General features: G+C 62.5%; 2 protein-coding genes across 17 annotated transcripts in view; one reads left to right on the top strand and one right to left on the bottom strand.

Annotated features, from left to right (window-relative positions):
• Positions 1-1,054: 1,054 nt before the first annotated feature.
• LOC100859837 (sodium-dependent proline transporter-like) lies at positions 1,055-8,939 on the top strand. 2 transcript variants are annotated; one of them, XM_003640621.6, is made up of 15 exons: positions 1,055-1,150; positions 2,422-2,620; positions 3,311-3,442; positions 3,536-3,684; positions 4,775-4,824; positions 4,922-5,060; positions 5,137-5,271; positions 5,363-5,466; positions 5,593-5,717; positions 5,807-5,919; positions 6,282-6,416; positions 6,519-6,618; positions 6,950-7,068; positions 7,177-7,350; positions 8,140-8,939. In XM_003640621.6, the coding sequence occupies exons 1-15, from the start codon at positions 1,085-1,087 to the stop codon at positions 8,272-8,274; spliced, it is 1,875 nt and encodes a 624-aa protein (XP_003640669.3). In that variant the 5' UTR covers positions 1,055-1,084; the 3' UTR covers positions 8,275-8,939. The 2 variants fall into 2 exon arrangements, with proteins under 2 accessions (XP_003640669.3, XP_025002720.2); XM_025146952.2 differs by lacking the exon at positions 2,422-2,620.
• Positions 8,866-16,326, bottom strand: part of STIM1 (stromal interaction molecule 1) — a 47,932-nt gene continuing 40,471 nt past the window's right edge. For 11 of the 15 annotated variants that reach the window (XM_046942277.1, XM_046942282.1, XM_046942307.1 and 8 more), the window contains one exon: positions 8,866-10,586. In XM_046942277.1, the coding sequence (XP_046798233.1) occupies positions 10,067-10,586 (520 nt within the window). In that variant the 3' untranslated portion in view covers positions 8,866-10,066. Of the gene's footprint in view, positions 10,587-14,516; positions 14,536-16,326 lie in introns of all 15 variants that reach the window. The other 4 variants (XM_046942294.1, XM_046942290.1, XM_046942302.1 and 1 more) reach the window with 2 other exon arrangements.

Here is a 16,326-nt window from a genome sequence, read left to right as displayed (position 1 = left end):
GTCACTTAGGGTCTCATCACCGGGAGGGCCTCACGGAGCCAGCTTGGAGACAAGGAGAGAAGCAGTTTTGTCTCTTACAGCTCAAAGGATGCTTGGAACTGATGTGCAAATGGCTGTCCATGGTGGTGAGGAAAGGAAGAAAGAGAGGTAAGCGCAGGGAAAAAGAGGGGCAGGGAGTGAGGGGGACTTAAATGTTATGCAGTTACTACATAGGATTTCTTGGGCTTGGTTACGAACTACACAGAGGATGCAACAGGTTGTATGAGTTGCATTAAACGTGGCATCATACGAGGTACAAATGTAAGAGTTGCAATGGCACACAGTGGATAAAATAGAACATGTTTCACCCATGGGCCACCCAGGAGCCAGGAAAAGGGGTCAAAGTCCAGGCTTTTCCAGGTTCAGAGCCAGGATCCAGATGGGAACTGTTCAATGTGGTGCCTATGAGCAGCCATGCAGTATTGCACTTCATTTAGTTCACCAAGAGCACATCTAGTCCAGCGTGGCAGTGTGTGCACTTGCCATGTGATGCTCTCAAAGATGATTTCATGTCTCGAGAACTTCCTGCTTGGGCATTTCCAAAGCAATCCAAATGCTGAGAGCTACACATACCAGCTTGGCAAGTTCAGGTGTTGTTATAGTCTACAGAACTGTTCACGGGACACTGTGTGCGTAGGATCCCCCGCAGTATAAACCATCAGAGGGGCAATCCCAGGAACACACACATCTTTTATCACGGCTACCATGCCTGCAGCACGGGGTGGGAGCTCATCACCACTCCTCTGCCCTGGGTCGGAGGTTTGCAGTGCCCTGGTGCTCTCCTCCCAGGGCACGGGGATGCTGTTCTGCATGTCTCAGCCCAGGCACACGAGGAGTGCGGTGTGAAACCACGACCCGACGGAGGCTTGGAGCTGCAGCTGCCCACCCCCGAGCACACAGCTTGGCTCCACAGCTCACGGCTATGGGATAAGTAGTATGGGGGCACCATGCAGCCATGGCTGCCTGAGGGCTGGCAGGACCTGGGTGCACAGCGAGGTGGGGCGGAGCTGCACCTGGCACAGGTGAGCACACCCTGCAGAAGGAAATGCCGCACACCGGGCACCTCCATGCAACGGGGCTCCCGGCCCCCTCCTCACCAATGGAGCCCACGGTAGGACTGGGGCCCTGGGGACATCCTTGCGTTGTCCTGACCCTGCTCCCAGCACTGGGGGCCCGCTGGGTGCAGGTCCCCCTCTCCCCAGCCCCATGGCAGTTGGGTGCCCCCCAGTGAGTTCTGCTGGGAGCAGCGCTGGGGATGCACACATTGTATGGGGGTTCTGCAGCTCCCTCAGGCACTGCAGTGGTGGGAAGCCTTCGGGGCAGCCCCGCTGCCATCAGGCAGTGCCCCCATCCCCATCCCCATGGGGCACAGCTGCAATGCGTAATGCTGGGTGGGTGTTGTGCTGGGCGCAGGGCAGGGCTCCCACCCAGCCAGGCAGGCTGTGCCTGCTGTGCCCCGCTCTGAGAGTAGAGGAGCTGATGCACAGCAGAGGCCTGGGCGTCTGCAGAGGGCTGAAGTGCCCCCACTGCTTTCCCTGCTTTCTTCACTCAATGGCTCATGCTGTGACCCCACGGCTGGGATGTGGGTGCGTTGGGTGGGCGTGCGAAGGGCAGGAGCAGCACCCTGGGCTCAGACACCCCCTGTGTTCCAGGCTTGGGCTGGTTCCTGTAATCACACGGGGGCATGCCCCTGCTGTGCTTCCCGGACGGCTGTGATACAGCACCAGGCAAAGGGCAGAGCCCCCCCCGTGGCCTTGTCCCGGTGGCACAGTTCCTGCAATCTGCAGTTTGTTTGTGTCAGCCCAGGCAGCACTCTGTTATCTCACAGGCACAGGGGTGGCTCTGTTGTGGGGCACAGCCCCACGTTGGCGCTGGTACTGAGGGGAAGTGCCCATGGACTTTGCACCAGAGCAGCCAGGATTACCCTGCAGGGACTCTGAGCACCCCAAATGCCCACATCCCGGGGCACCCCGCAGCATCGCCCTGCAGCACTGCGTGATGCCACAAACAGCTGCTCACGGCTGCTCCGCTGCCTGCAAGGAGGCACGTGCTGGATTTTGGGGTTTCTGCAGCCTTTGGGGACTGCAGAGCTGGAAGGAGTGCTTTCCATGCAGCTGGATGCAGATCACTTTCCCTATGGCCCATCACGTTGTTAGGGAGGAGTGGTGCAGGCCAAGGAGCCCCAGTCCTTGTCCTGCTCATCCCAAGTCCTGTGTGCATGTGAGCTGAGCACGGAGCAGCTCCCGCACACCGCCCTGAGCCAGAACCCTTATCCTGGCACTGTGTGCTCAGCGATGCTTCTTCCTCACCCCATCCTCCTCATCCTCCTCTGCTCCGGTGTGATCTTGGCCATGCGTTCCCAATTCTTTGCTCCCTCCACAGGTGAACATCTTCCACACACAGGGTCCCATCACCCCCCAGCCTTGGGCAGAGCCCCCGGCCCCAGTGGGGAGCCCGGCCCCCAGCCCACCCCGCGACACGTGGGCCGGGCAGCACACCTTCCTGCTCTCCTGCCTGGGCTACTGCGTGGGGCTGGGCAACGTCTGGCGCTTCCCCTACCTGTGCTACCGCAATGGAGGAGGTGGGTGCTGCCCCAGCACTGGGGCTCAGGGGGCTCAGGGGGTTCAGGCAGTGCTGTGGAGCTCAGGGTCCTGTGCTGCCCTCTGGCTCCACTGCTTTAACCCCACCACAAGGTGCGGGGTGCCCAGGTTGGCTCCATGGTGCCGTGCAGGAATGGGGACGTGCCCAGCACTGCAGCTGGGTGGATGCTCTCGGGCTGAGCTTTGCACCTTGCCTTCACCGAGGAATTTGGCCCTAGGGCAGGGCTGTGGGTGCTGCTCTGCTTCAGGGCATGGGTTGGGGTGTAGTTTGTCCATCCCTGCATTCATCCCCAGTGGCCCCACTGCCAGCACTCCGTGCTCTGCTTGGTGCAGTGGGGAAGAAGTGGTGCACGGAGCCAGGCGTTCCCTGGGGCTGGGATGGGCAGCAGGAGCCCACACTGCCCTTTGGGCTTCACACCCACAGGGCTCCTAGTCTGGGTGGGAAGGGACCTTGAATACCACCCACCCTTCCATGGGCAGGAACATCTCCCAGAGACCAGGGGCCCAAAACCCCACCCGTGGCCTTGTGCAATAACTGCCAAGAATGGGTGCTTACAGCTCTCTGGGCAGCCCAGCGGCTTTCCCTGCCCTGTGCCCATCTCCTGGGGGGTTACAGGACCTGGTGTGTCCCCTGGCCATCCCCCGACCCTCCGTCCCTCTCCTCCTCCCAGGCGTCTTCCTCATCCCCTACTTCCTCATGCTGCTCCTGGTGGGGCTGCCTCTCTTCCTGATGGAGCTGAGCCTGGGGCAGTATGGGGCCGCGGGGCCCATCACGGTCTGGAAGTGCTGCCCTATCATGCAAGGTAGGCCCGGTTCCAGGGGCACATCCCCCCGCACCCCTCTCAGCTCCCAGCCCCTCCGAGGCAGTCACGTAGCAGCCCCTCTCCCCGGTGCAGGTGTTGGTGTGGCCATGCTGGTTGTGTCCTCCCTGGTGTCCATCTACTACAATGTCATCATCGCTTGGGCGTTCTACTACCTGGGCTCGTCCTTCCACAGCCCCCTGCCCTGGTCCTGCGATGCCCCCCGGAATGCGGAGCTCTGCCAGGTCAGCGGCCCTGAGCAGGGATGGGGCAGGGGATCCAGAGACGTGGACCCCTCAGGGTCAGGCTTTACCTGCAGCTGGGGAGGGGGCAGTAGGTCAGGCTGGGGGCCAGGGATGGCTGGAGAGGGCAGATGATGGTGGTGGTGATGATGGTGATGGTGGGAGGTGTGGTGATGATGGTGGTGGTGATGATGTTGATAACAGTGGTGGTGATGATGGTGGTGGTGGTGGTGATGATGTTGATGATGGTAGTAATGATGATGATGGTGGTGATGATGGTGATGGTGGTAGTGGTGGTGATGATGATGATGGTAGTGGTGGTGGTGGTAGTAGTGGTGGTGGTGGTGATGATGGGGATGATGGTGATTGTGGTGGTGATGATGGTGGTGGAGATGATGTTGATGATGGTAGTAATGATGATGATGATGGTGGTGATGATGTTGATGGTGGTGATGATGATGATGATGGTGGTGGTGATGATGGTGGTGGAGATGATGTTGATGATGGTAGTAATGATGATGATGATGGTGGTGATGATGTTGATGGTGGTGATGATGATGATGATGGTGGTGGTGATGATGGTGGTGGAGATGATGTTGATGATGGTAGTAATGATGATGATGATGGTGGTGATGATGTTGATGGTGGTGATGATGATGATGATGGTGATGATGGTGGTGGTGATGGTGGTGGTAGTGGTGGTGGTGGTGATGATGGGAATGGTGGTGGTGGTGATGATGATGATGATGGTGATGATGGTGGTGGTGATGGTGGTGGTAGTGGTGGTGGTGGTGATGATGGGAATGGTGGTGGTGGTGGTGATGATGGGAATGGTAGTGGTGGTGATGATGATGGTGGAGATGATGTTGATGATGGTGGTGCTGGTGGTGGTAGTGGTGGTGATGATGATGATGATGATGGTGGTGGTGATGGTGATGGTGGTGGTAGTGGTGGTGGTGGTGATGATGGGGATGATGGTAGTAATGATGACGATGATGGTGGTGATGATGTTGATGGTGATGATAGTGGTGGTGATGTTGATGATGGTGATGATGATGATGATGATAGTGATGATGAAGATGGTATCTTGCAGAACACATCGGGGAGTGCCACCCACGCCAGTGCCAGTGAGGCTTTCTGGAAGTAAGTTGGTGGGAGCAAGCTGGCTCCATCCCCCCCCTCCCACGGTGTGGGGGCTCTGGGATTCGGCATCCCTGTCCCACTGACCGCCATACCTCAGCGAGCAGGTGCTGGGGGTGACACACAGCTCTGGCCTCGGTGATCCCGGCCCTGTGCAGTGGGTGCTTGCACTGTGTCTGCTGGCAGCCTGGATTGTGGTCTTCCTCTGCATGCTAGGGGGCATCCACAGCGCAGGCAAGGTGAGTGGGGCGGGGGTACGGCTGGGGCTCGGGGGCGCTGCACCAACAGAGCGGGGCTGAGCTGCGCCCCGTGCAGGTGGTGTACATCACAGCCACATTCCCCTACCTGATCCTCCTCGTCCTCATCATCCGTGGGGCCACATTGCCCGGCTCCCTCGATGGCGTTCGCTTCTACCTCTCCTCGGATTGGAGCAAGCTGCTGAGCGCGCAGGTAACGCTGTGAGACCCGTGGGTGCCCCCGGATGGGGGCAGTGGGGTGGGTGGGTCCGTCCCTACAGCCCCCCATGGCCTCGTGCCACCAGGTATGGAGCGATGCGGCCTCGCAGATCTTCTACTCGCTGGGCATCGGCTTTGGGGGGCTGCTCTCCATGGCCTCCTACAACAAGTTTGACAACAACGTGGTCCGGTGAGCTGGGGGTGGGCGCTGGGGGGCAGCGATGGGGATGTGCGGTCCGTGGGGATGCGTGGCCCCGTCGGGGTGCCGCACCCCATCCTCCCCGTGGATGTGGGGTAGCGATGCTCTCCCTGGCAGGGACACGCTGGTCATCGCCATCGGGAACTGCTGCACCAGCTTCTTTGCTGGCTTCGCCATCTTCTCGGTGCTGGGACACATGGCCCTGAAGAAGGACATCCCCGTGGGCAGCGTCGCCGATTCTGGTATGGGTTTGGGGACACGGGGTGCTGTGTGAGGGGGTGCAGTTGAGCACCACGGTGTTCTCCCTCATCCTGATGTCCCCATTCTGCAGGCCCCGGGCTGGCGTTCGTGGCGTACCCTGAGGCGCTCTCCCTGCTGCCCGGTTCCCCGTTCTGGTCCGTCCTCTTCTTCCTGATGCTCTTCATGCTGGGAGTGGACACTTTGGTGATTGTCACACTGGGAAGCCCCACATCCTGCCCTGTGCCTGGCCTTGGGGTGCCAGGTACACCCTGACCTCGGCATGCAGGAGGCAAAATGCGCACGGAACGTGGGGCTGGGGGGCTCTGGGTGTGGGGCTGCTGCTGGGGTGGGGCGCAGCCACGTCCCCACGCTTGGGGTGCACCCAGGGAGCTGAGGCAGCTGTGTGCCCCCGGTGGGGATGTGCCCATGGGGTAGAGATGCAGCCGCCTCCCACTGGCTGTGGGCACGGGCAATGTGTGCTCGGTGCCGCGGGGACAGGGATGCTGTGGGGACCATCCTGGTGGAGGTGGGGTTTCTGCCACCCCCCTGACATCCCTGTCCCTCAGTTTGGGAACGTCGAGGCCATCACCACCGCCATCATGGATGAGTTCCCAGCCCTGCGGGAGCGGGGAAGGAAGATGATACTCCTGGGTGTGCTCTGCTCCTCCTTCTACCTCCTGGGGCTCCTCCTCGTCACCCAGGTGTGTGGGGCCCATGCTGGATGCATCCTGGGGGGCACAGAGGGCTGTGCCTGCACCCTGCACGGACCCCAGGTGCTGACCCCACGTCCTGCCCACTCATAGGGTGGCATCTTCTGGTTCACCCTCATTGACACCTACAGCACCGGCTTCGGGCTGATCATCATCACCCTCCTCATGTGCGTCGGCATCGCCTGCTGCTATGGTGAGTGGAGCTAGGGGGCTCCAAGGAGTGGAGCTGGGGGCCCCCATGGAGCAGAGCTGGGAGGTTCCATGGGGCAGAGCTGGGAGGTTCCATGGGGCAGAGCTTGGGGGTTCTATGGAGCAAAGCTGGAGGGGGTTGCGTGGAGTGGAGCTGGGGGGTTCTGTGGAGCTGTGAGGTTCCCTGCACCCTGGGAAGCGGTTTCAGCACTGCCCCCCAACATGTGGGGCCACTCAGCACCATCCCGGTGTCCTGGGGGGGCACAGGGGTTGTGGGTGCCCGGCACAGAGCCCTGCGGGGGTGAGGGGCTGCTGTGACCCCCTGTGTCCCACAGGCATTGAGAGGTTCTGCCGGGACATCGTGACCATGATCTGCCGCTGCCCGCCGTGGTACAGCCGTCTGCTGGGCTGCTTCAAGGTGTGCTGGGTCTTCCTCACCCCCTGCCTGCTGCTGGTAAGTGCCGGGCGCTGCCTGAGCTCCTCTTGGTCAGTGGGGCAGCCCGGCTGGCCCTGGGGTCCCCACGGTGCCATCACTGCACTGCTGCCCCCTCCATCCTCGCAGTTCACACTCATCTACACGTTCCTGGAGATGTACAGCGTTCCCCTCCGCTACGGCACCTATGAGTTCCCAGCGTGGGGCACCAGCCTGGGTGTCTGCATGGGCGTCCTCAGCTGTGTGCAGATCCCCATCGGTGCCATTGTGGCCCTGTGCCACCAGACTGGGACACTGAGTGATGTGAGTGTGAATTGGGCGGGGGGGTGAGGGGATGGGGTGGGATGGGGATGGGGTGGAGGTGGGGATGGGATGGGGGTGGGATGGGGATGGGGATGGGATGGGGATGGGGGTAGGGATGGGGGTAGGATGGGGATGGGATGGGATTGAGATGGGGATAGGGGTGGGGGTGGGGATGAGACTGGAATGAGGTTAGGATGGGGATGGGATGGGATGGGGTTAGGATGGAGATGGGGATCAGGGTGGGGATGGGATGGGGGTGGGGTGCGGTTGGGGATGGAATGGGGATGGGGGTGGGAATCGGGATGGGGTTGGGGATCACGGTGGGAATGGGATGGAGCTGGGGATGGGGATGGGGTGGGATTGGGATAGGATGGGATGGGATGGGGTTGAGATGGGGATGGGCGTGGGAATCGGGGTGGAAATGCTATGGGATGGGGTTGGGATGGGGTTGGGGATCAGAGTGGGGATGGGATGGGGATTGAATGGGGGTGGGGATGGGGATGAGATGGGGATGGGGCTGGGGCTGGGGGTGGGGATGGGATGGGATAGGATGGGATGGGGACAAGGACAGGGATGTGGACATGAGGATGGGGTTGGGATGGGGAACAGTGGGAACGGGGATGGTGGTGGAGCAGGGGCGGCTCCACAGCTGGAACAGAGAGGGCAGTAACAGACGGGGGGTGACACTCTCCCCTCACCAAGAGAGAAAGGGGGCTGAAGCCGCGGGGTCTGGGCGCAGTGTGGGGCTGAAGCACCCTGCAGCAGCCGCCCACCCTCGTGCACCCGCAGCGCCTGCAGAAAGCCATGCAGCCCCTCCGCTCCTGGGGGACGACCGCTGCCGGCACCGAGGAGATCATCGAGGTGCCCTTCAGCATCACCCTGAGCGACAGCGACTTCAGCGCACCGCCGCACAGCGAGAGCTGACGCGGAGCCGTGGGGCTGCATCCCGGGGGTTGGGGACCACTGACCCCAGCACGGATTTCAATCCTCTTTCCTGGAAACGTTCTGTGTGCTCCAAAAGGTGCCTCGAAGGGACTCTCCGTGTGCAGGGCTGGCGGTCCGGGCTGCGCTCCGGTCCTTTGCTGGCCCATGGGTACCGTCTCCTCTGCGCGCTTTGGGGCAGCTGTGTGCGCCCAGTGGGGCTGGCAGCGTTCTGCCCACAGCAGCCACCTCTGCGTGGCCCTGTGCACGTCCTGAGCCCGGGGCTGGGTCTGCCCAGGCTGGGCCTGGAGCTTCAGGGGCTGCAGCACACCGTTATCGGCTCGCCGTCCCCGCGCACTGCTGGACAGGACAGGGGGGGATGAGCCCACGCGGCGGAGCCTTCCTTGGGGGCTGCCCGGGCCCCCCTGGGCGCTGCCCCCAGCCTGGTCCCGGCGTCCGTCCGTCCTTCCCGTGGCCACCCAGCCCTGCAGCAGCTCTCCCTGCGCCCCCACTGGGCACCCGGCCTGCCCCGACCCTCCCAGCCGGGACCCCGCTTCCGCGGGGCAGGAAGAGAACACAGCAGGCTCCCGCTCGTAAAATAGACTACATGCTTTATTGGATTTCAAAGTCTTTATGAAATGACCCAAAAATAAAATCAAATAGATCGAGTTGGCAGAGGCGTCACCACCAGTTCCGCTCCGTGGATCTCCGACCCCTCCTCCGGGAGCAGCGCCCGGAGCGCAGCGTTGGGCACTGCAGGCACTTAAAAGTCATTGAGAGAGGAAATATTCACTTATCTCGAAGCAACAGTGTCATTGTCTAACTACCACCTACGGCACGAAAAACACCTCGACAGCCCTTCCCCTATTGGCAATGTATGTGGATACGTTATCTGGCACAAAGCACGGCCCCGAAGGCTGCCGGCATCCCGGCCCTCCCCTCCCCTCTGCGCACAGCGGGTCTGGGTCGGCCCTGGGGCACAGCAGCCCCCCCAGAGCGGCGCTGTGTGGGCAGGGCAGGGCAGTGGGCGCCCCGAGCAGAGCCGGACCGCGGCTCCGGCAGCCTCAGGCACCCATCGGGCCTCCGCTCACCCCATACGCCCACACTTAGGGGGCGCGCAGCCCACCCCACAGCGCGGCCACCCACCTGCGCTGCCCCCAGCCCTGAAGCTGAGCCCGACGCGGCCCTCTCCGGGCAGACACACGGAGCTATGGGCAGTGGGGGCTGCCGTGCCCCAACCCCACCCCCGCTGACCCCAACGGGCAGCACTGCTGGGGTGTGAGCGGGATAACGGCGCCGGGCAGCGCAGCACCACGGGGAGGGGCTCGGCGTGCTCTGCCCATCGGGAGCCAGGAGGGCATCCAGCCCCCCCCGACCCCCCCCAGCGCCCCGACCGGGCGGCAGAGGCAGCAGAACCGCGAAAGAAAAGGTAAAAAATAGAAAAATAAAATAAAAATAAAATAAGATAAAATAAAATACAAATAAAAACCGCATTGAAACCAAACCCAAATGCCGTGCGGCCGAGCGGAGGCGGATAACTGGAAGCCATGCACAGCAAAGCCGGGGACTACAGCGACGGGGGGGGGGGGTGGTGGGGTGGTGGGGAAGGTCGGGGGGTGAGACAGGGCGGCTGTCGCCTCCGGGGGGAGCGGCTGACTTCGGGCTGCTCAGCCCGGCCAATAAATAAGTTTAAATAGCTCCTCCCACCGCGGGGACGCGGCTCCCATCGGCCGGGGCCGGGCGCGCTCCCCCGGTGCCAGCGGGTCGCTCCGTGGGGTTCCTCCGCCCTCCCCTCCTATTTCCTGGGCTTCTTGAAGATCTTTAAGGGGAACTTTTTCTTGCTCTGGCCCGGGTCGACCTCGTCGCCCGTCAGGCTGCCGTCCTCATCCCCTGCGCTCTTCTTGGCAGCCAGCTGCGGGATGCGGGTGCTCTTGGAGCTGTTGGGCCGGCAGTCAGAGATGGGGGACGGGGTGTCGGGGTCGGTGGAGCTGGGGCTGTGCGACCGCGAGGAATCCGAGTGGCTGTGCTTGGAGGCCGCCGGGTGGCCGATCTCCCCCAGGCTGGAGGACTTCTCCATGCCGTGGTTCACCATCATCATCTTCTTCATCACCGACGGGCTCTCGGACGGCCGCTCCGGCCCGGGGGGCTCCGCGTGTCGGCTGCCTCCGTTTGGGGTGTGCCCGGGGACGGCATCCTCGATGGAGCGGGTGAGCAGAGCGGGCCGGGCGGCCAACAGCTTGGGAGCGGCGCTGGGCAGGCGCTGCGCTTCGCTCAGGTGGGGGATGGAAGACTCGGAGTCGCAGCGCGTCAGGTCTCTGCGTGGGGAGGACGGACAGACGGTCGGTTAACAGCGCCCGACCCGCCCGGACGGCACCGCGGCGCTGCGCTGCGCTGCGAGCTGCGCCCACCTCCCCTTCCCCCCCCCGAGCTCCGTCCTCCCGCACGTCCCCGCGGGCGTTGGGGGTACCCCGGGATGGAGCCCCGTTGGCCGCACGCGGACAGCCGTCGGGGCGCAGCCGGGGCACGGAGAGCCCCAACCCACGGCAGCGGCCCCGAGCTCAGCTGCGCAGCCCCACACCCGCGGTTGGGCCCGACCGCCCCCCGGCCCTCAGCCCGGCCCCGCACCCACGGACCGACCCTGGCAGCCCCCCGCCCAGCCCCGCAGCCCAGCGGTTTGTGCCCCCGCCCGGTGCCTTCCTCCTGCGGTGCCAAAAGCAACGCGACGCCGCTCCGCTGCCCTGAACGGCTCCCTTTCCAAGCGGGGAGGGGGTCCACAGGGCAGCGCTCTCCCACTGCCCCCGCTGCCCCCCCGCCCTCAATGGGACGGAGCCACGCGCTGCTGCCCCAAACTCTCTGCCCCTCAGGGCGCATCGGGCCGGGGTGACCCCGGCTGTCCCCGTTGGACCGCAGCACCGACGGATCGCTACGGGACGCCCAACAGCACCGCGGCAATGCGAGGAAGGAGGGGCGGCCCTCACAGCACCACCCCCTGCAGTGGTAACAAAGGTGCGTGGGGACAAAGCCGTGGGAAAGAAGGTGGGTCCGGGGCTGACCGCGAGCCCTGGGAACAGTGGGGTCGGGTTGGGTGTAAGGGTTGGCTATGAGGAACCATTTCCTCTTGGGTAGAGTGGCAACGCGGCGGCACAGCTGCCCAAGGATTGGGGGGTCACCATCCCTGGGGGTGCTGAGGAGCCGTGGGGATGCGGGCAGTGGGCACGGCGGGGTGGGCTGGGGGTCGTGGGGGTCTCTCCAGCCTTCGTGGCTCCACGAAGTTCACCCCAGCACCGACGGCAGCCAGCGCAGCACACAAGAAGTGAGCTCAGCTGCAACAACGCCAGCAATGGCACCGAAGCGCTCTTCTCTCCTAAAGCCAAGCCGGGCTCTGCGAGCACCGACCTGTGTGGGAAGGGCTGGTGCAAGAGATGGCCTTACAAACCAGAGGGATTCCACAGCAAGAATAGGAGCTGCACCCTGCAGCGTCCCCGAGGTGACACAGCAACCAAAGTGACACAGCAGCCACGGAGTGACACAGCAGCCATGGAGTGACACGGCAGCCTTGAGCTGACACAGCAGCCACGAGGCGATGCGGAGCCTCCGCTCCTCCTTCCCGAGGGGCCGTTCTGAAGCCGTGAGACGACAGCAGCCAACACAGCCACAGCCAGCAGATGGGGAACGTCCCCCCCCCGGGGCCCGCAGGGCGCTCTGCCTCCGCTGCACGCGATGGAAACCCGACCCGGCACAGCTGCTCCGTGCTCACAGCGGGGGCGATGCCGAGGACGGGGCAGGGAGGTCACCTCGGGGTGTCACCTCCACTGGTGGCACTGAGGGGCCGCTGCTGTGGTGCCACTGCTGTCAGCAATCCGTGGGCTGGAAGCGGGGGCGGGAGGACGGAGCCCGGCACGGGGAAGGTGCCAGAGCTGTCCGTGGGGATGTGAGACCAGGGTTATCCATGGGGATGTGGCACCAAGCACAGTCCATGGGGGTGTGACAGCAGGGCTGTCCATGGCGCTGTGACAGCAGGCACACGCTGCCCTGCCAAGGAGCGGGGCTGGCCCAGAGGACACAGAGCTGAGGCCGACGGGGCTGGCACAGCTCCTGCTGCTGCCCGGAGGTTTCCTGCAGGAAACGCTGCCCGCAGCTGTTTGCACACAGAGCGCCGCCAGGGCCGGGCGCAGAGCACAGAGCTGCAAGGCGCCACTGAGCATTGCTGTGCTACGGCAAAGCCACCGCCTGCTGCCCCTCCTGAACTCGGATCCGAGCACGACACACCCCGGGGCGCCCCCGGGGTTTCCTTTCGGCGCAGCTGGGTGTGCTCACACCGATGGGATGGGGCGCATTCCAGCAGCCCGCGGGCAGAGCTCCATCTGCCCTCCCTGCTCCCATCTGTGCCTCCTCCATCACCGCTCCGGGAACCCAAAGCGCCCGCAGGGAATGGGGGACAGCGGGGAGATGTGGATGTGTGGCGTTCGGTGAGCAAAAGAAGCACAGAGCAAACCAGGGCAGAAGGGAGGGCTGGTGGGGATGGAGGGAGAGGGGACGGGATGGGGGGACGAGAGGAAAGAAATACGGACTTCTCAGCCCTGCAGCCCGCGGGAGGATCCCCTGCAATGGGCTCCTATTGCAGCGTGTGGCTGCTGCGCTCAGCACTGCTCTGCTGCAGTGGTTCCCTTCTGCTCTGGGACACAGCAAACTGCAGCCCCTCTGCTGCCTCCCCTCCTCGTTGGGGTCCCACAGCCCCACCTCTCCCATCCCCCACTGCTACCACGGAGAGCCGGCACCAGTGAGCAGAAACCCCTGTGCGTGGATAGCCCCGTGCACACACACAGCCCTGTGCACAAACATAGCCCTACGCACACAGACAGCCCCGTGCACACAGACAGCCCCGTGCACACACACAGATAGCCCTGTGCAAACAGATAGCCTTGTGCACACACATAGCCCTGTGCACACACATAGCCCTGTGCACACACATAGCCCTGTGCACACACACAGCCTTGTGCACACACATAGCCCCATGCACACAAACAGCTCTGTGCACACACACAGCCCTATGCACACAGATAGCCCTATGCACACACACAGCCCCATGCACACACACAGCCCCATGCACACACACAGCCCTGTGAACACAGATAGCCCTGTGCAACACACAGCCCTGGGCACACACATAGTCCTATGCACACAGATAGCCCCATGCACACACACAGCCCTGTGCACACATAGATAGACCTGTGCACACACACAGCCCTGTGCACACAAACAGCTCTGTGCACACACACAGCCCTATGCACACAGATAGCCCTATGCACACACACAGCCCTATGCACACACACAGCCCCATGCACACACACAGCCCTGTGAACACAGATAGCCCCGTGCATACATAGCCCTATGCACACACACAGCCCTGGGCACACACATAGTCCTATGCACATAGATAGCCCTGTGCACACAAATAGCCCTGTGCACACATAGATAGCCCCGTGCACACACATAGTCCTATGCACACACATAGCCCTGTGCACACAAATAGCCCTGTGCACACATAGATAGCCCCGTGCACACACATAGTCCTATGCACACACATAGCCCCATGCACACACACAGCCCTATGCACACAGATAGCCCTGTGCACACATAGTCCTATGCACACAGATAGCCCCATGCACACACACAGCCCTGTGCACACATAGATAGCCCTGTGCACATACATGGCCCTGTGCACACACAGCCCTGCGCACACAGACAGCCCCGTGCACACAGACAGACCTGTGCACACACACAGATAGCCCTGTGCACACACATAGCCCTGTGCACACAAACAGCTCTGTGCACACACACAGCCCTATGCACACAGATAGTCCTGTGCACAAACACAGCCCTATGCACACACACAGCCCCATGCACACACACAGCCCTGTGAACACAGATAGCCCCGTGCATACATAGCCCTATGCACACACACAGCCCTGGGCACACACATAGTCCTATGCACATAGATAGCCCTGTGCACACATAGATAGCCCCGTGCACACACATAGCCCCATGCACACACACAGCCCTGTGCACAAACACAGCCCTGGGCACACACATAATCCTGTGCACACAAACAGCTCTGTGCACGCAGATAGCCCTATGCACACACACACCCCTATGCACACACACACCCCCGTGCAGGCAGCCCTGCAGCCCCATGGTGACACGGACACACACCCGGCAGCCTCCCAACCCACGGCAGCTCTGACCTTATTCGCACCGGATCCTCTGAAGCCAATTGCAAAAGAGAAGCAAACAGTGAGCGGTTGCTGCACGGCACAGCTCCCTCGCAGGGCTCCGTGCATCCCTCCTCACCCCACAGCACAGCCACGTGGGCCGAGCCGACCCTGCAGGCCAACCTCCCAACGGCCCAGGAGCAACAGCTCTGATGAGACGGAGGGGAGCAGGAGAAGCCAGCCAGGACTCCCTGCTAACGACCTGTCCTAATTGGGGTGCCACCCTGCCTAATTGGGTTCCCCTCTGCAGCCCCTCAGCACCGACCCACGCAGCCATGCAGCATCGCGGGGCGCAGCACTCAGCTGTTTGCTGTTTGCAGAGCTGGGTTAGGGCAGCTGGGAACACACACACACACACACACACACACAGAGCTCCCAGAGCAATGCCAGAGCCGGGAGAGCCCCCGCCGGACCCAAATTGGCAGCGATTAATTCATTAATTGGCGTCTTAATTACGCCGCTTTTCCTAATCCCCAAACAAACACTGCCCAAACAAAGCACAGCGCTGCTTTTGGACCCACTGCTGTGGTTTCCTGCAGCAAAAGTGGTGCCCCCCCCCCCCCCTCCTACACCCCCCATTGAGAGGCACAGCCTGGGGCTCAGAGCCTGCTGCTCTGCAGCACCCCATAATGCAGCACCTCATGTTGCAGCACCCCACACTGCAGCACCCCCTGCTACAGCACCCCATGTTGCAGCACCCCACACTGCAGCCCTCCACATTGCAGCACCCCATGCTGCAGCACCCTAAGCTACAGCACCCCATGTTACAGCACCCCACACTGCAGCACCCCATGCTACAGCATCCCACACTGCAGCACCCGCTGCTACAGCACCCCATGTTACAGCACCCCACATTGCAGCACCCCATGTTGCAGCACCCCATGTTGCAGCACCCCATGCTACAGCACCCCACACTGCAGCACCCCACACTGCAGCACCCCATGCTACAGCACCCCACACTGCAGCCCTCCACATTGCAGCACCCCATGCTGCAGCACCCTAAGCTACAACACCCCATGTTACAGCACCCCATGCTACAGCATCCCACACTGCAGCACCCCCTGCTACAGCACCCCATGTTACAGCACCCCATGCTACAGCACCCCACACTACAGCACCCCCTGGCCCCCCCAGCCTGCTCCCATCAGCTCCTTTCCTGAAGCCCAGACCTATTCCTAATTTCACCGTGGAGAAAGCCCAGAAGAAGGCCATGCAGCACAGCCATGGGGCAGCTCCAGGAGGGGGGGTGCAGGGGGTACAGTGAGCTCTGCAGCCCCCCACACCTGGGGGCTTCACTGCAGCTCCCAACAGCCACAGGGTGCCCAGCAGTGTGACACAGGGATCTCCTGCTGCCTGTGAGCATCCCCTGCTCTGCCCCATTGCAGGATGCTGCCTGGCAATGTGTGGCACAGCTGTACCCACACACAGCTCTGTGCAGGAGAGGACGTGGCGTGACAACAGCTGCTGTGTGGGCAGAGGGCCCCAAAGAGCCCCCAGTCCTCAGCTGAGAGGCACTGCACAGCAGCCTGAGATGGGGGAACGTGGAGCTCTGCCTCACAGCATCACAGAACGGTTGGGTTGGAAGGGACCTCAAGGATCATGAAGCTCCAACCCCAACACCACACACAGGGCCACCAACCTCCACATTTCAGACCAGCCCAGGCTGCCCAGGGCCCCATCCAACCTGGCCTTCAACACCTCCACGGATGGACGGGGCATCCACAGCCTCTCTGGGCAGCTGTTCCAGCACCTCACCACTCTCTCTGTCAACAGCTTCCCCCTC

The sequence above is a fragment of the Gallus gallus genome, chromosome 1 (assembly GCF_016699485.2).
Source record: "Gallus gallus isolate bGalGal1 chromosome 1, bGalGal1.mat.broiler.GRCg7b, whole genome shotgun sequence".
NCBI lineage: Eukaryota > Metazoa > Chordata > Aves > Galliformes > Phasianidae > Gallus > Gallus gallus.
The sequence above is the reverse complement of the archived record's forward strand: the minus strand, read 5'-3'. Positions and strand labels throughout refer to the sequence as shown.